We start from the raw sequence: 19961 nt of genomic DNA on the forward strand, positions 1-19961 counted from the left end.
GGTAGGTGCTCCGCAGCTGGCGGAGCCCCCTGAGGGCAGCCCCTGCCGCTCCGCGTTTCGAGGGGAGCGGCAGCGAGGCAAGCGCGGGTGAGGGCAGCTCGGTCTTCTCTGCGCCGGGACTGGCGCGAGGAAGCTTCCCTTGCGTTATTTGTACGCCTCCTGTTATTTGCTGGGAAGTGGATATATAAGCCGTTTGGTTAAATATTTCTGTTAAACTTTTTGATTATTTAGCAGGTAGGTGCTACGTTTTGTCATCTAAATCCAATTAAAAGACCAGTACATTTTGCCTTTTAAAAAAAATTCTCATATTTAAATGTAAACACTTTTTTGCTTCACAACGAGCATAACATCCCCGTGAAAGTCACACTTTCAGTGTATTTTTAAAACCAAAAACAGCGGGGTTTTCTAAAACTAAAAATTATTTAATGTTAGTGATGTATTCTTCATAATAGTTTTGCAAAATAGTTCCTTTCTTGGCAGATTTTGCTGTTGCAAATAACTTTATTGTTTAAAAAAAAATGACGTTCAACTTTTTGTATTGATATGCGTTTTTGAAAAATGTAATACTCCATTTCTTTTTCTTCCAACTTGCAGGTTAGTAACTGTGGTCTTCAGCTGGTTATCCAGACCTCATCAATAACAGATAAAAGCAAACCAGTAATTATTCTTTTCTTTAATAGTTGTATTAATTAATGCAGTTGTATGGTACAGCCAAATTTGTATGCTTTCAGATGGGAATTGCCTTTTCAGTAGTAATATGTTGACTTTTAATATAATATCTGATGTATCTGATAGTCTTTTGGTAATTTATTTCATCCTATTAAAGATACATAAAATAAAAACACAGGGATGTACTATAGCTTGCCATAAACTTAATATATATATGATTTCTTACGCTTCCATCTGTACCTCTCTTCCTCCTGTAATAGCGGTACTCCTTATAGGGTGGGGTTTTTTTTCTTTATTTAGTCAACTGCAGATGAACGTGTTGGTAACTTCCATATTTTCATTTTGGTTTCCAACGGTGAAACTCTTCAGTTGTAGTATCTTAATAGAATGAATACTCTTTTTACTGGAGCAATTATTTAATTTTTTTAGAGCATTTGCAGTTTCCTGAGATCTGTACTTGTTACTAAGGTTGTGTTTGTCTATGTAAAGACGTTATTTGCATTTGAAAACTTCAACATTTGTCTTAAATATTGTGTTACAGTTTGAATTCAGGATAAATAAAGAACAGTCATCTTTCCACAATAGACTTCTGCAGCATGATCTGGAAAAAAACTATTCAGGAAGGCAAGGTGATATTCAATAGGGTTTGGTTTGGGGTTTTTTGTATTTCTTTTTATTAACTGAACAGTAAAGAAAAACTGTATTATGATTAGAATACATAAGAGTGACAGCTTTTCCTAATTGGCTACAGTAATTCAGTATAATTACTGCTGCATCATGTCCTGAAACTGCTATCCTTCTACTGCCTGGTGCAGATGGCTCTTTTGATCACTTTTTGCCTCTCATTCTGTCCGTGGAAGAGCATCCTTTCTTCTACATACAAAGCCGCAATCTATCAAGTGCCGTACTAAACATTCCCTCAGAAGCCACACAATTCTCTACTGTAACATTTTATTGGATGTTTAACATTTTAAAATGTTAAAATGTATTTACAAAAAATTAGTTTCTAATTCAGAACCCTGATGTGAAGAGATAGTTTTCCTATTGTGCTTGTGTGCTTTTGGCTTTGAAAAGCAAGATATTTGGTGATATCACTGCTAACTGTGGTGAAGCCTGGAAGAGCCTTGAAGCACAACACTTCTTGCCACACTGCTGCTGCTTGTCTGTCATATAAAAACAGTGATTGGTTAGGATAGGAGATCAGTTTAATTATTATGGCAATTCTTTATTCATTCTGGTAAAAAAAATAAAGTCCAACAGCTGTTCAGAATGGGTTGATTTTTAGGGATATTATGCAACTTATTATGGAGTAAATTTAAGTCTGCAGATTGGTTTTGTTCCCCCCACAGGAGACCAAAGAGTATTAAGTCCTTTGGTACGTAATAAGCAGATGTATCTTCCAGTACCATCCAGTCTCACAGAACTTTCTGGTTTGGAGTTGAAGCAGAATACAGGTTCTTTGTCAGGATTTGGTGAGTCTTCTATTCACACACCTACAAAATCCAGATCCCGACAAAGCAGCTACAGTATCAGTTCGTATACTTCAGGTAACAGTGAAAAGTTCTCGTTAGTTGTTGTCTTTTTTCTTTTTTTTTTTTTTAACTGGGTTTCTTATTGAAAAGTTATGACCTGTAAGATGTGCTGCTTCTGGCTGTCAGAATGTATGACTGAATAGCAAGTGTTGCCTAGTGTTCCCATCGGGTATTAAGAGAGGTTAATAAATCATTGTCAGGAAACCACTAGAAATATTTTCCAAAATATAATATAGGCATTTAAATATAGGGTTTTTATATACCTTTCTTCAACAAAAGGGCAGTAATAGGGATCTCTCACATGTCTTTAGGAGGATGATATTAGAAGAAAATGTCACTGTACTGCCATTGTGTCATGTTTCAGACTGCTCTTATGTTTATTGGCTTAAAAACCCGAGACACAACTAATTTAAGTTTTTGCAACAATGTTAATTGATTATTTTTGGTCTCAATGATTTTTTTTTTCCTTCACAGTTTTTTTTCCACTTTGAAGGATACGTATAGAATGTTGGTTGTTATACTGGTTTGTTAGAGTAGCTAGTGATGAAATGTTAGAGAATAGCACTGAAAAGATTCTAAATTGAACAACAAATTATTTTACTTATATAGGTATCTCTTCTAATGCCATATTTTAGACAAGAATGAACTCGCTCTCTATAGCAGTAAAGCAATTAATCTTTGTTTCTTGAAGAATTAATGTTTTTCCTGTTAACATATTTGATTTATTTGAAGGAAGAAAAAAATAAGGGGCAAACACGTAAAAGTTGAGCCTATATTCTTGTAGTAGTATGCATGCACGATGATTTTGCGGTTGGACTCGATGATCTTAAAGGTCTTTTCCAACCTAAATGATTTTATGAGTCTATGATCTGTTTTTGACCAATATTTTTCAGTGGATCATTTTCCAAATAAGCCAAAGCTCTCAGAACACATTTGTTGATTTATTTTGCAGGTATTTTTAGTCATCCTCCCTCTTCCCCCTTATATTAACAAAATGGGTAAAGATGGATAGCTTTGTAAATATGTTTTAAAGGGCTGCCTGTTTCTTTCTTGATAATGGAGTGAAATATAATACCAATGATTACTAGGTATTGCATGCATTTACCTTTAAAAGACTTTGCATTTGTTTGTGGGGACTGTTGGGACTGTTTCAATGTTTTGGTGCTTTAGTTTCTAGTTCTATCAACATCTACCTGATCTGTGTCTTTAATTTAATCTTAAATTAGATTATATCTTCTTTAAGTTCAGATACTGAAATTGTGAAACCACTATACAACCTTACCTTAAAACATCATTGGGTAAATCTAATCAAAACAAAAGCATCTACAAAATATCTGCTTACAACAAATTGTTGTTAAAATTCTCTCAGAAATGAAACAAATGGATATACTTTGGAAAGAGGATGTAGAGAGATACTTTTTTGTTTACAACTGCAAGGAAAGAAAACTGATAAATTTAAGTACTGAATGGAGGCAAAATGCACTTTCATGTACTGTGTAACTCTTTACTTTTAATAAGAAAGAAAATTCTACTTCTAGTATCTGTAGTTAATGAAATGATTTTACAAACAAATAGTTCATATATTCTCTGTATGATTTTCTGATAGATAACACACATTTTGGGAGCAGTTCATCAATAACATTTCCTGTATTGCAACGTACTGCTGAAGAAAAAATACTGAACTCTGATAGACTTACCCTGGAAAGGTGAGTAATGGAGTGCACACACCATAGCTTGCGACTCTTGTGTCTGATGGTCTAAAGTGACGCGCATCCCAGTAATGCCTGTGGTCAATGGTATGAGTGGTGGGTTTGGTTTTGTTGTTTTTTTTGTGTGTGTTTGAGAGAAGAACTGTGTCCCACAGAGAAATTCTGTATGAGTGTCCTTGTGATGAATATATCTGTACAGCAGTCATCTAAGGCAGTTAGGGCTTTTCATAGTAAACTAAGGAGCTAGCTTAAGAGTTGAATGCAAAGTCATGCAAGTAATCTATAGAAAAAGACTATGTCTCCATTAGTTCTAATCTGATGCGTTGACTGTTGAATGGTCTTTTTTTTTTTTCTTCTTAACCACGACACAAGAAAAAGTTTTATCTGAAAGACATTTAATTGTAATTTTCTCTCTCTCTTTTTTTTTTTTTTTTTGCGGTGGGGGCGGTGCATAAGGTTGATGTAGCCCAAAAAGTTTTGTCAGGTCAGTAGGACTCCTTTTGGAATAATCCTGAAATAAGAATAACTATTTTCAGCATCATTTCCTATAGCTTTTACTTTCCACATTAACACTTATTATTTCCTGTATTTATATTTCAAATGTAGAGTTCTATAAATCAAAGAAAAATTGCATAGACATAGAATACTTTGAATTCTGATCTAAACAGGCTGCTTATGTGGTATCTGATGAAAAAATTTAAAAATTGGCAGGCTGTGTCTGTTGAAATTTCAATGTGGTCACAACACGAAACTTCCCTGTAGTTTCCATGTAACAAGCAAATTTCTCTGGAATTCAGAGAATTTTGGAAGCACTTCTGCTATATTTTCACGCAAATTTTTTTTATAGTAAGGAGTTGCTGCCTTATTTACAGAGTTTAATTAGCAAACCTAATTACCTTAATATTACCTTAATCAAGAGAATATACTTTCCTCGGTTCAGTCAGAGTAGGTGAGTAGAAGGTGGATTACCAATTTGTTACTTATGTGTGGGTTTTGTTTTGTTTCTTTTTCCTTCCAGGCAAAAACTGACAGTGTGCCCAATTATTGATGGGGAAGATCATCTTCGCCTTTTGAATTTCCAACATAACTTTATAACCCGGATCCAAAATATTTCTAATCTGCAGCATCTTGTTTTCTTAGATTTATATGATAATCAGATAGAGGAAATAAGTGGGCTTTCAACTCTGAGATCCCTAAGAGTCCTTTTGTTGGGAAAGAACAGGTAAAAATAATAAAACTAACTTAAAGCGCCTTACTTCTTTATGGTTTAACAACTGTGATCTATCATTGTTTCTGTTACGAAGCTTTCAGATTGTGATGTTGGCTGTGAGACCAGGGAGCTGGTCCCTAACACTAGCCAAGCGTTAGGGATCCCACTGAGGAAGCACAGTTTTTGCTTGTAATGTTCTTCAGAAACTTCCTTTCTTACGTAAATTTTAGCAACAGTTCTGAAGTATTTCACATGTTTCCATCTAATCTTCTGTTCTGATCGGCTATTAAATATGTGTTCTTAGATTTGTGTGACAGGTGGAATCTCTTTTCACATGATGTGAAGTGTTCATTGATTCTTTATAACCTATAAAAAGTATTTCTGCCTGATGTATTTAGCTGGGAAAAAAATCAGACAGATGAATCATGGATTTTGTCGCTTAGTTATAGATTCTATTCTGTTGGCAGATACAACTTACTAGTTGTATTACTTTCTAAAAATAGAGTTCGAATCCTTTAGCCTTTAATTCTAATAATTTAATAGAAGTATCTGTGGAATTGCTCGCACATCTAAGGGTTGTGCTCTGATTTTGTTCGGTTTCCTTATTTTCTTTATATTCAGTAAAGGAAGAACTGGTAAACATACTTCAGTTATGTGCAGATTACAGAGAATGTATTTCCTAGTTCAGCCTGTATTCAAAACTGACCACTTTCAACAGTGCAGTATGTTACTCGACCTTATAACTTTTAATATAAAAATTTCACCTGTAGAAATTAATTTTGTTTATAGCAAAATATTGGGGCCTGGGAACAATAATTTTAAGGTGCTTTAAGGAATTATTTTCCAAACAGTAACTACATTGAGTCCTGTATAGTTTGTTTACGTAGAAATGTGGTTTGGAGGTAGCTAGGACAAGACATCAATAATTATAAGTCAGACACAGTTGCTAGCAACTTGTTTTCAGCTTGATCTGTATGTGGTCTTTGATTATTCTCAAAGCAAATGCATAGTACATGTGATGTTTAATATCATCAGCCAGTAGATGATGCTGTTGAGTATATAATAACCTAGGTTTGGAATCTGAGAAAATAGGACAGGACAGAAAAGTTTTAAAACAGTGAAATTGTACAGGGGGAGAAGAAATACTGCCAGATCTAGAGGTCTATGTTGTCTAGAAAGGGCCAATGGCTTTCAAGTTTTTCTTTATTCTGTGTTCTTCTAACAAACTCTCAAAAGCCTGTGTCACTATAGTCTTTCTTTAAACTGTTTTGGAATTAGCTGTTTGCCAGTAATAATGTTTTTTTATTATTTAGATATATGGATAGGTTGGTTGTGGACTTTGTTTTCTAGTGGTGCAAGTATTCCTTCCCTTTTCATCTTCTAAGAAGAGCCATGTACATACTGCCACTATTGCATTATTGACAGTCAGAAAGGAAGGTGATAGTCTGAGGCATACTCATTGGCTTATTCTTTTTTTTTTTTTATATGGTTCAGAACTTTGTTATTCTTCTGTTACTCTTGGTAGGCAGGAGCAAATGGCTAAGTTTTGTATTAGCTGGAAAGTGAAAGATACTTTTTATCTGATATGAAAAATAATTTATGTCATATTTGAAATCTTTCAGAATAAAGAAGATCTCAAATTTGGAGAACCTAAAAAATCTTGATGTTCTAGACCTTCATGGAAATCAGGTACAGTACAATAACTCGGTTATTTACATTTCTTGTGTAGACATCATGCATTTCCTGTGTCTTTTATCAAACTATTGCTTTTTGAAAGGGAACTGGTAGCAGATTTTGCAACTCTTGAGGTGACAGAAATCAGTAAATTAATAAAAGGTAGTATGACGTTATGTTGAATCTTGGTATCAAGTCTCGCGTGCTTTCAGCATTATACTTTTGGAAAGTTACAGTGATTAAAATGCTGAGTCAACTGAGTATAATAGCACTCACACCTACAGAAGAGTAATCTAGCATAAGTAGTTGTGGCGTAGTTAAAGTAACAGTCTTAGAAGTCATAGAAGAACTTACGGTCCCACTGATTGTTGTGTTGTTTCTACTATTGGTGATCTTGCAAAACAAGATCTCTTGCATATCTGTAGAAGACTTAAATTTGTACAGGAAAAAGCAGAATGTGTCCAAGCTTTTGATTGATTCATGCTTCTGAATGGACTTAAGTCACTTAATGTCTATTCAGTTTTCCCCAATTTGAGACTAAGCAGTCATTTCTGTTTCAAGTGGTGTATAAAGTTTTAGCTGTAGTATATATAAGAGTAAAATTCTTGTTTAATGGTTATGTCAGAAACAGCATGGAGTATTAAGGGCAAGCTGGATATAGTATTCTTTTGTAAAATAAATTTAAAATACATGTGATACAAAATGTTCCTTAATTGAGCTGTTTAAAACTGAACATATGGTTATTGTGACTATATAAGACTAATGTGTGAATTTTCTGGATTCCTGTTCTGACAGTTTTGACGTCTTACTGATTTCTCTGTGTGTGTGTTCTTTATTATCCAATTGCTTGACAGTGGGGAATGGGAATGCTTTTTTTCCTTACTAAAAAAAAAAGGGAAAAGAAAAAGACAAGCTAGCACTATAATGAGTTACTGTTTTTTGGGTAAGTTTGTGGCTTCTTTAGTCCAATAGCATGCATGTTGTACAGTGGCAGAGGCAGTATAGGAACAGATAATGACGTTGCCCTTGGAGTCTTAGAGTGACTATGTTTGGAGATGGCTAAGTGTTTGTGTAGTTATAATCCTTTTCTTACTGCTGTTGTACCTTCGGGGGTTTTTGGTTTTTTTGATAAAAATACTTGCAGACTAGACATGCGGCTGTGCCAGTTAGCACACTTTTATAGAACAGGTGGAGGAATCACTAATGGAAATGAAACATAGGTCATGCAGAACTCTTAAAAATAATTGTGAAGTAGATATGATTTTTTTTCTTTTTAAAAATTTTTTTCCTTTAAGTGTCTGTACAATTCCCTTTATATTAATTAGAACTTTATTGGGCATAGTGCCCAACTGGCAGCTGCTAGATGAGCTTCATAATAATTGGACTACTTTGGTCCAGAGAACATAACAACTTATCTTGTATCAGGAGTTAAATATTAAATCTCTGGAGCATAAGTGCTTTTGTTTTTCAGAAAGTTTTAATCATAAATGTACATGTGAAGGGCACAAATGTTAAGAAATTGAATGCATTGTTTTCTGCTTTTTTTTGTAGGTTTAATGTAGGTTTAATGTATTTCCATTGAAAGACCAAATAAAGACTATGAATTTCTCTTCCATTAATAAATTATTTTTCTGTTCCTTTCCAGTTTAAAGATGTGCAAGTTTTCATATTAACATTCTTTTTTTCCTGTCTTTGAGGAACTCAAAATTTAAAGCACCAATCTGCCATACATATGATTAGTTATTTTTGAAGGCATAAGGGAAGAAATGAAGAAGGGAGGAAATACTGAGTTTGAGACATACCAGCTTAGTGTACTAGTGTCTTGTTTTGAAGTCTGGGGGTTTTGTTGTTGTTTGCTTATTTAATAATGAATAGGGGGGTTCTGTCTTCTAGCTTTATTTAGATTTGTGGGATCTTTATTTATGGCAGCCTTCTAGTCTATCTTAAACGGTATTTCTTCCACATCATAAATTTCTCAAGAACAGACTTCAACCACAGAATTGGTTTTTGAGAATTTCGAAATACGTGTTCCAATATTCCAGAACATAGCAATTTAAACAACAGATCAGTAGAATTAAAAATGACATGTTGGTGTATATAGTTCAAAATAGTGGATTCTGATCATTGTTCTGTTGATATAATGTCCTGTCTCTAACATATATGGGTTTTTTTCTTTAATTTGGTACAGATCAATTAGAATCAAGAATGCAGAAACAGAATATCCTGCTTGTCAGTCATAATGAAAAATAGTAGAAAATAGGATTTGCTTTATCTTAATAAGCTCTTGATACATCTGTTTCCTTAGATTGCTCATGGCATTATCCTGCATGCAGTTCTCACAGGAAAGTCAAAAAATCTACAATAAACCTAGTCAGTTTTATGATTTGGAACCAGCAATGGGCAGCAATTTTCCTTTATTGGGATGGTTCTTATTTAAAGTGAAAGGTGTAATGGCACTTTTGTGGTGTGCATCACTTACGTCTTCTTTTCTTATAACTATGGAAAAATGTAATGCATTTTTGGTGTACGAAAGTGTCATAATGCCAGTGTGGCATGAATATCTGTATGTGCTGTGTGAATATGAGATTTCCTCTGGACATCATTTTCCGTTGCTCACTTCCAGTAACTGTGAAACAGACTGTATAGGTTACTTAATGTTACCATCTTTTCAGTCGTACTCTATTTCTTATGCTTACAGATATTTTTATGGTACTTTGTTTTCGTTTTACATTCAAAGTTGTGTTTCTTACAGATGTGAGAAATTATTTAATGCTGTGTGCATGGGAAACAGATATTCTTGATCCAGCACAAAACTTTAAGGCTATTTTCTAGAGAAGACAGCTGTCTTTGTGGCATCATCTATATTTTTGTTGCCAGGAATATTTTCAGGATTCTCTTAATGTGATATTCCTGGGCCACAATGCAAAATTCATACTGTTAAAGGCACTACTCGGACTTGCACACTTGGTTTTGCATTTATTTTTTGATTGTATTAATTTTAAAAGATGTTTTTGTGTTTTTGAAGAAAACATTTGTAACTTTATTACAAAACCTGTCATTGTAGTTGTTTGAAGGGGTTTTGCTACCAAACCCTCCAGGAAGAAATAACAGATTCTTTCAAGAAAACTATTGATAAGCTAAAGCTTGGATGTAAGTTTTGCCTGAATGCTGTCTGCTCAATGAGCAAATTGTATTGTAGACTGTAATTGGCCTAAGACAGGGATGACACATAAATGAGTATATGTCAGATGCTATGAAACAAGACAGTCTCACCTCAATCCCTGGGAAAGTGATGGAACAATTAGTCCTGGAAACAGTTTCCAAACATATTACAGCAAGAAGGCAACCAGGAGTAGTGACCATGAATTCATGTAAGAGATGGCATTTTACAACAAAATGACGAGCGCAGTGGATGAGCAGAGCGCAATGGATGGTTTTTATCTTGAATTTAGAAAGGTATTTGACACTGTCTCCCATTACATCTTTATAGACAAATTAAATTAAATTTGGACTAGATAGATGGACAGTGAGGTGACATGAAAACTGGCTGGACTGCCAGACTCAAAGGGTTGTGATCAGTGACACACAGCCTAGCTGGAGGGCAGTCACCATCGTTGCACCCTAGAGGTTGATACTAGGTCAATACTTTTTAACACCTTCATTGATGACTTGTGTTATTAACAATGCAGGAAATTGGAAGGAGAGCTTTATACATGACATGGTTGTGCTGCCGTTCAGTGGGACCTTGACAGGCTGGAGAAATTCTCTCTCAGCCAAGAGAAATCTCATTAAATTCAAGAAAGGGAAATGCGAAGTCCTGCACTTAAGGAGGAATAACCCCTTGCACCAGTACAGGCTGGATGCTCCCCAGCTGAAAAGCAGCTTTGTAGTAAAGGACGTGGGGGCTCTGGTGGACAACAAGTTGGCCATGTGCCTGCAGTGTGCCCATATGGCAAAGGCAGCCAACGGCATCCGGGGCCGCATTAGGAAGAGTGTTGCCAGCAGGTTGTCGGAGGTGGTCCTTCGGGCTTCCCAGTGCAAAACAGACATGAACTTAGGGGAGTGAAGAGCACAAGGGTGATGAAGGGACTGGAGCATCTCTCATATGAGGAGACGCTGAGATAGCTGAGATTTGCTTTGCCTGGAGAAGAGAAGCCTCAGGGAGTTTGTTCTTATCGATGAATATAAATAGCTGATGGGAGGATCTAAATAAGATGGAGCCAGACTTATCTCAGTGGTGTCCAGCAGAAGGACAAGAATCATTGAGCATAAACTGAAAAACTTGTTCAAACTTCAAAAAAATGTTATTGTCAAGGTGGCTGAACACTGGAGAAGGTTGCTCAGACAGGTGGTAGAATCTCCATCCCCGGAAGCAGTCTAAGCCTGACTGGACGTGGTCCTGGGCAGCTTGCCGTAGTTCACTCTGCTTTGAGCAGGGGGGTTGGAAAGGATGATTCCCAGATCATCCTCCAAAGGATGAGGTCCAGATCTTCTGACCTCAACTTGATGCTCTGATTCTCTAGCTAGGGTTACTTTAGATTAAATTCACTATCTCTTCTTTTCCTGTTTTCCTTTATAGTGGTGGGGGAAATAGAAGAAGAAAACAATAGTAGAGAAGAAGAATTATTTTGAGGATACTAGTAAAGTTTCAATTCTTTATTGCAAAAATGTCCCCTGTAAAGCCATGAAAAACCTCTTTATTGGATGAATGTGGCAGTTCATTGAGCTGTAGTGCACTGAATCAACATCTTACTACGGTACTCATTGAATGGCACACTGTATTTGGGGTAAGGATAGGAGTGTTCCTGTGGCTTTGATGTTCATAAATCCCACACACTTGATGAAATTACGCATTGAATATGTTGGTCTTTAGAGCACTTTCAGTTTGCACTGATTGCTTCTATTCATCAATTCTGTTACTGCTTGAGAATAAAGGTTGATCGCAAGTGGCTTTAGAGTATTTTGACGATTTAGTTGTTGAGAAATAAGACACTGGAATTTTCTTCAAACTTGTTGATTTGTCTGTTTATTTTTAGAGTCATCTTCTGTGGTTCATATTTATATATGTATTAGAACAGTAATCTATTTTACAGCTTTTTTTATTCTTTGTATTAATGTATATAGCAGCTCTGTTTTGACTGGGGGTTTTGCCTTTTGAAGTTGCCATGTCTTAGTTAATAGAAGACGAGGACACATCTTTTTTTTTTTGTAGTAAAGACAGTTCTATTAAGGGGAGAATATCTGGTGTGCAGTCTTCATCACAGTAGAGGAATAGCTGAATATCTGCTGCTTCCATACAGTTTACTTGAGATAGGAGTTAACTTGCGTTCAGTGATTCTGGTATCACCAGCTTTCCTCTGTAGTCAGACAGACAATTCCAGAAGGTGGTTTAACATGTTTGTTAGACTCCAGTAGATGAGAAGAGTTATATAAGTAAAATGCTGCCATTTAATGATGTTGCCTGGCAACAATAATATTATATATAATATTAATATTATTACTACATTATACTATGGAATATAAATTGCTACAGTAGTATTACTACTTCTAACTGAGTTATGATACAGAACAGAGTTTTTCTATAGTCTTTGTTTTCATGGTTTGGCTTCTCCAATGTCATTAAATAAACCCCATAAAATTCAATATAGCAGGTTATAGCAAAATCCAGTAAATCCTCCTGATGCCTTTTGGCAAGTCATTTTACCACGTTGACTCTTCAGTGAATGTGATATTCCACAATTTTCTCTGAGGATATTGAAGGTGCTCACATATCTGGCAAGAAAAAAGTGTTATTCTATTATAACTACCATTTTTTCTCCTTTATGGTTTGTATATGTTCTAGGACATATCTACAATAAAATACTACATATCTTATGTGTAATATCCATTACATAATATCTGACCAATTAGTTTTCATTCTTATTTCAGTAGTTTAATTCACTACAGGAATATTCTAAGGTGCTTGCAATAATTTCAATTTTTTTGGTGTTCAAAGCTATTGTTAATAATGCATAGTATATCTTATGTGTTACCTCTGATCCCAGAGGATCTTTGAACAATTAAATCTTGTGTACAAGTCATATCAAAGGTATTTGAAATGCAAACAAAAACCAACAAAAAAAATTAACCCTTTCATTATATACAATAGTTGTACATAAGGTAAGAAGTCTCAGCAGTCACTCTCAAAAGATGCAGAATATAAATACTCAAATAGGTTATGGCCAGAATATCAATATTACTAATCTTATTTTTAAAACATAGTGCTAGAGCCTAGCTAGAAATTATTTATTTTTGTTAATGTTCATGGAGTAGTAGCAGTTAAGAGGAAAGCTAGATTCCTGTTTCAGTCTTAGTCCCTCCCTCCCTCTCTCTCAGGGTGTAAATCAATCCCATAGATGGAATGCAGACTGTGAAACTTCTAAGACCGGAATGTTTCCGGGAGGTTGGAGGTGAGGAAAAAATGGAGGAGGAAAATTTTGGTTTTGTTCACTTTTGGGAAAATATTTTTATTTATTTGGGTGCTGGGTTTTCTGGATAATATGGTTTGGTCTGAACTTTGAGACTTCTCCTGCCCAAGTGAGAAATGTACTGGGAACTGGACGTGCTTTAGAACACTGTGGTATAGTATTCCACAGTGCTTAATGATAAACCTTGTAGGATTTCTTTTTTTTCCAAATCAAGCTTTTAAATGCATTACTGCTTAAAGAAAATCACTTCATATAATAAATACCCAAAAGAAGTTTAAAAAAAAAATCAATGTAATGCCTAATGAAATATTGCATTCAACGCCTACGCTTTACAAAAAGGACAAAATGTGAATTCCCTTGTCATATTACCACTCTTTGCCTGTTTTCCTACATGATTTAGTAAGGCTTTTGATTTTAATACTGCCCACTAAAAATTTGTAAGAAAATAAAGCATCTTAATAACATTTAATTAAATTTTTATGTAGAGATTCTGTTTCTATGGTTATTAACACTGTAATATGGACACATAATACTACATCATTCAGAGACCTGCACATGATTGTGCGCATGGTATATTTAATGCACTACAACTTACATTTAATTTTGAACTAAACGTTTAATTTCTAAATAGTGTGCTTCCAAGCACTCTGAATAGTCTATGGAGAGAAGCCTGATTGTTGACTTGATCTTTGCTGTCAAGGTAGATAGTATAAATGGTATGTGTTCCATATAAATCTCTTCAAAACCTTTTTATTTTAGGTAGGGTTAAAATGGACTTCACTCTGTCTTCCAGTGAACTAATGCATTAAAGTTGAGTCAAGTTGACCTTGAATTTCATTCTAGCTTTTAGAATGAAATTTATTCTATAATGCTTTAAATTTTAAAAAGTCATTAGAGTTATTTTTTTTTTGTTCTGTTTAATTCTGTGAATTATTTTCCTTGCCAAAAGTTCAAGGATATAAGTAAAAGGAAAAAAAAATGCAACTTGATTTTTCAGGTATGGACTTCTCTTCGATAATTTCAGAAGTGTGTGTTGATGCAACTTTTGTGCAGTTAATCACTCATCAATAATTAATGTGGTGCATAACAATCTTTTCTGAAATAAATCTATTTCATAGCTAAGTATTCAAACATACAAGCAAATAAGAAAATAGAAGTGTTTTTCTTCAATATTTACATGTAAAGTCTTTGTCATGTATTTGAAAAAGCAACTAAAAATGGTTAATAATAATCCTTTATTTATAATTAATAGGAAATAGTCATAATTTTTTTTTAGTAAAAGAAATATTATTTGAATGCTGTAAAAAGAGGTGATAATGGCTTGTTATCTAATCTGTACCTAATAGTACGTACTAAAAGCTGGTGTATCTTCATGCGTGCTTGCATAATTGAAACTGAGAAAATCCAGTAGAATTAATCTTAAAACTTAGCAAAGTGATAAAGAGTATCTCTATACATTGCTGATGAAATCATATCTTTGCGATAGCAGTAAAATGCCAGGATTAATATTTTACATTGTGGCATGCTGTAATTCTAGCTAAGCAGACATCTGCAGAGGTCTCTGCTCTTCATGCTAACCATCTGCTCTTGGCTTTGCTTTTACAAGTCTTTGTGTCTAAATATATTGTTCTAAATGGTGGTATTTTCTGTTCCTTTTGCCGTAATATTTTTTGTATCCTGATAATTTTTATTTTCTGTATGTAATACACATAAATGGATGATGCATAATAGTTTAATTAGCAGTTGAATCAAAAGTTGGTTTAAGATGTTATTTAATTTTGGTTTTGCTATCTACTTTTGTATACTTTTTAATGGAAAAATTGCTGAAGTATTTTTTACAGCAGTGTATTCCAGTCATACGTTGTAGACTTACAGATATATACATACATATATATGTGTCTACATATGTGTGTATATATATGAAAATTACCAACAACATTATGTGTTCTGAAACTGTTAAATAACAGCTACGTTACCTCTTTTCCCATTCCAGGAGCTGCTAGACACTTTCTGGAAATTGGCACGGCCAGATTTGTACTGGTCTAAAGCATCAGAAAGTTCATTATCACTGGGAAGGTGTGTGACACCAGTCGCTATCTCGCTTGGCTGCATCTAATTGCTGTTGGCAGCTTTGAGGAGGAATAATGTGCCTGAGTAGAGGGTGTTGAAGGGAGCTTACAGGTGATCTTTCCAGTTGAAAGGGAATTCGTTATACTTGTTACTAGCTTTGTGCACTGTATGCTTGGATGCACTGCCACACATTGTAGAAGGCTGAAGTCTTTTCCACAGGAAAACCTGCTGCCTCCTTTCTGCCATATAGCATGGATTTCAGTAAGAATATGATAGGAATATCCCCCTGTGCAGTGGCAATGCTTCATCTTCTCCATGATATGTTGCTGAATGCAAGTCCTGCGTAAATGTCTGGATGGATGCTGGAGGACAGATCCCAGACCATTATGAGAAATAAGTATATGAGAAACAAATATCTGGATAGAGATCCTTGAGTATATCAGTCTGAGAAACACAAACAGCAGAACCCAGATTGTGTCAACAAAGCAATAATGAATGCCTTTGTAAAACACGGCTGCACTTCTAGAAGTCAAAAATAAAATTAAGGGGCAGTAGCTATTATTACTCTTTTGATTTTTTTTTTTTTCAGTATCTTTAAAACAGGGTATTAAGTATAAAAACAAACCTTGGGCAGCTGCCTGTTTACTGTAGTTTAGTTGCTTTGTTTGATCCCTCCATTTTCTAATCACAGGAAACCATGAATTGCCAAAGAAGTGCTGGGGACTGTAAAGCAAATGTGCTGTGTATCCAAACTAAGGATGCTGCTGCTTTCTTTTCTAACTCTTGCGTATGTCTTACTGATCCTAGCAATTACCTGCTCATAAAACTTCTTTACAAGTTCCAATTTTAGAATAATTGCTTTCTTCTCCCAGAGCGCTGTGGCTGCTCCTTGCCCCTGACTCACAGCAGGTTCCTGTCCTCATGACCTGCTGGAAAGTCTGCCTGTGGAGCTCCTGTAGATAGAGCTGTGAATGCTGCTACTGGCTTTCTAAGAGGCATGAAGGGAAATTGGTGCAGAGTTCTGTGATGGTAGGGAGATATGATGCTGCGTATTCTTGTAGCATAGGTAGCAGGAGATTCAGATGTGTGTTTGAGTGTCTTTGCAGACAAATTAAGGATCAGCCGTGCACAAAATTTCCCCATTTAGGCGTACCATGATAACATCAGTGTCATCTTAGTTTTATGGTGTCTTTGAGGTTGCTGCTACAGAACAGCACAGCTGAAGTAACCTGATTTCTGATGGTAAGGAAGGAAGTGTTGACTGATTTTACTTCAGTATGAGTAGAAAGATATTAGTGAAGAGGATACTAGTATGTAATCTCTAGCAGACTGTAGCTTGTTTACAGCAATTTGACCTGATTATCATGGCTTAGAAAAATACACAAGCAGCACACTATCGTATAAGTTGATTGTTCATGTATACTTTTTAAAAAATGTATGCGCTACATATATATATTGTATATCTATATAAAACGCAGTATGCATGTTTATAATTATACCCTTTTCACAGATCACTACAATAGAAAACATCAGTCATCTGAGTGAACTGAGAGTGTTAAACCTTGCCAGAAACCTACTAACCATTGTAGAAAACCTTAATGGATTGGATTCACTCACAGAGCTCAACCTTCGTCATAATCAAGTCTCTGCTATAGTAAGGAACAAAACTCTTGTCTTTTTCTCTTTTCTTCTTCTTTTTTCCTTTGTTTTTAACAAAATACGCTATTACTGTAACTTGTTTAAACCATATCAGCATTTCAGATTTGTGAAATCTTGTGTTTTCCCGTATTGTGTTGCTTATGTTGTTCTGCTGCAATACTTACTTTTACAACATAAAGGTGAAAAACACCAAGCAATTTATTTTTGGTGTTATTTTGTTTAAATGTGATCACTTGTAGTGACTCAAATCTTGACGGTTTATGATGGTTCTCGGAGGGACAGGGAAAGATTCTGAAGAAGCTTTGTGGTTCTAACGTACAAATTTATTTACTTCCATACAAGTTTGTTTCCTAGAAACAACCTTCTCAATTTTTGTAGCTCAGCTAAGCAGTCAGACCGTCTTAAATTTCATCTCCTTATGAATATTTCTGGGGCAAATGCAGAGAAAATGGGTATTGATCTTAAAAGCAGAATTTCCCAATTGAAGCTTTAACCTAGCATTGTAAGTCTTTATGTTCTAAAAAATAAAGCTTTTCACTTTGCAATTTATGAGTTGTAGTTCAGGTATGGCAAGTAGATTATTTGAACAAGCCCTCTTTCAAATAATAATGTAAGTCTACTTAAATAGCTATATTTTTCTGGCCCTCATAATTCCTTTAGTTCTTGGTTTCCTATTGCTGCTGAGCCTTTCCTTTCTTGAATTTCTGCTACTTGCCATATATGAATTGTTTTTATGCTTAAAAAATAAGAAACTTCTGCTCATTGCTGGTTCTGTTACTGTACTTTTCCCCCTACATCAGTTAAATTACCTAGAATTCTCTTCCTTGCTTGTAGCTGCTGCCTTTTCACTCCTTTCAGGTGTAGTTCATACTTTCTCCTTGCTTCCTGTTGTCACAAATGGAGAATTGGCATGAAATCTAAATTAGTGGGTTACAGGCTTGGACTCTGTGCTGTATCTCAATGTTTTAGTCTTCCCTGAACAGAACATCATTTTCTGAAACACTGTCTCTGGCCAGGAAAGTACTTTATTTTGTCTAATTGTTTTTGTTGTGGGTGTGGGTTTTTTGGTGTGGGGTTGTTTGTTTTTTTTTTTTACCCTGGTTAAATTCTAATGGAATGGTGTGTGGGGTGTGTGTTGGTTTTTGTTTTGTTTTTAATTGGATGGTGATTTTAGCAAGTATGACACTACCTCTCCTTCCTCTAGAGAAGGACTCTTAAATCATACAAAGTCGAGTCTTGGACACGTCATACTGTCTGAAACCTGAAGTAAATATAAGTCTCTTTCCTAAAATAAAATCTCTTTCTTATTTTAATAATAGGTGTTGTCTTTTACTCTGTGCACAACAGTGTACATGTACTTTTTTACTTAAATTTGTTTTAATTTTTTTGAAAAAATGAAAGCTGTGCTACTTCTGTGTTAAAATTCAGAATCTGCTGCAATATGAAATTACTGAAAATCCAGAAACATAGAAACAAATATATCATTTTATAGAATGAATATCCAAGATATTGTTATATTATTGCTGGAGTGCTTGAGTAGTTGAGGGAGGGGGTTTAGATTTCTTTCCCTCAAGATGAGGTTTAGGTTTTCTTATGGCTGACTGTGCGTTGGGGCAGGTGTCATTTTAATCACGATGTAGTTATGATGTAGCACTTAACTGCAAAATTTTCACTCTAAGTTCATTAGAAGAATTTGGTTTCTGTATTTTAGTTTTTGGACTGTGTTTTAGTTACTATAACACTATCACTATGAATCAAGCTTTTTAAACTTGATTATTCCTTTAAATGAAAGAATCTAACCTCAATTTTAAAAAGTTTGCCCTCCCAAAATCATGAAATAAAATCAATATAATTTAAATAACTTCCTCTTTCATACATTTTTTTGTGAACCTTCCTTATATATGTATATAGTATATATACTTGCAGTTAATATATAACTTGAGTAATTCAAGTTATCCAACTAGATTATGGTTTGTTTGAGCAACTAAACATATAATCATCTCTTACAATCCATTGGCCTTAGATTAGCAATTTTGGGGCCATTTTTTGTCTTTGAGGTATTCATGAGAGACTGGAAATCCTTAAATCACAAGTAGGTTTTTTTTGTAAGAATAAACTGTAGTTAGTCCAAAGCTGTAGGATTTAGAAAGGCAGTCCTGAGGCTTGGTTTATAGCAGAATAATATTTTATGGGATTGGATGTGTCTTCAAGAAGTCTGACTATTCTGAAGAACAGCAAACAGAATAAATGATTACAAAGTGTCTTGTATGGCATTAAAAGCACGATCTATACATACCATGTATTATGGAATGTCTATTTACTTTCCATCCAGTTGTGAGTTAGGGTCCACACTGTTAAGATGAACTATATTTTGTTTGAAAAATGGACCTGCTTGGTTGCTTTGAGGTATTAAAAGCTTAGAATTTTGGGTTTTGTCATCTGCAACTTGATCTTAAACTTGAAGGAGGACTGGTCAAGGTGTTCACCATCTTTTCATAAAAGAACTCTTGCCCTGTATGTCCACTGCCCTTTATGACTTTGTTCAAAACTGAAGTAGCTGGAGCCTTTTTTTTTTTTGTCCTACTTAATGTGTTTGCTGTCACATCTGTGAGACTTGCAACATATTTTACAGGACAGCAACATATACTAGTTATGGAAATTTGTCTTCGGGGAAATTGCTTTGTATTCTCCAATGCAAGATTCTTTGATTAGTTAAAATCCTTGCTGCTTAAGAATTACTGTGCACAACCCTATAATGCCTTCATTTGTATATCCACCTGTACCATGGGCACCCACCCTTTTAAGCATCAACACAAAGTAGCCTTAGGGACAGAGCGGGTGTCCAGATGTAATTCTGTTGTGAATTCAGTCTTTTCATAGTCTGATCTGGGAGGATTCAGAACAGCTCTGAACCAGTAGTTTTGCAACTGCAGACCTGAACTAATAAGCCCTCCTTATTGCATACAGAGCT

The 19961-nt window shown here is 35.0% G+C and overlaps 1 protein-coding gene across 1 annotated transcript in view; it reads left to right on the forward strand.

The window, feature by feature from the left end:
- The window catches only part of LRRC49 (leucine rich repeat containing 49), a 60059-nt gene that overhangs the window by 7045 nt on the left and 33053 nt on the right, over positions 1–19961 (forward strand). The window contains exons 2-8 of the mRNA XM_009321602.1: positions 595–657; positions 1211–1298; positions 2019–2216; positions 3808–3907; positions 4929–5132; positions 6743–6809; positions 16842–16985. Of these exons, the coding sequence (XP_009319877.1) occupies positions 595–657; positions 1211–1298; positions 2019–2216; positions 3808–3907; positions 4929–5132; positions 6743–6809; positions 16842–16985 (864 nt within the window). The remainder of the gene's footprint in view (positions 1–594; positions 658–1210; positions 1299–2018; positions 2217–3807; positions 3908–4928; positions 5133–6742; positions 6810–16841; positions 16986–19961) is intronic.

The sequence above is a fragment of the Pygoscelis adeliae genome, unplaced genomic scaffold (assembly GCF_000699105.1).
Source record: "Pygoscelis adeliae isolate BGI_AS28 unplaced genomic scaffold, ASM69910v1 Scaffold183, whole genome shotgun sequence".
Classification (NCBI taxonomy): domain Eukaryota; kingdom Metazoa; phylum Chordata; class Aves; order Sphenisciformes; family Spheniscidae; genus Pygoscelis; species Pygoscelis adeliae.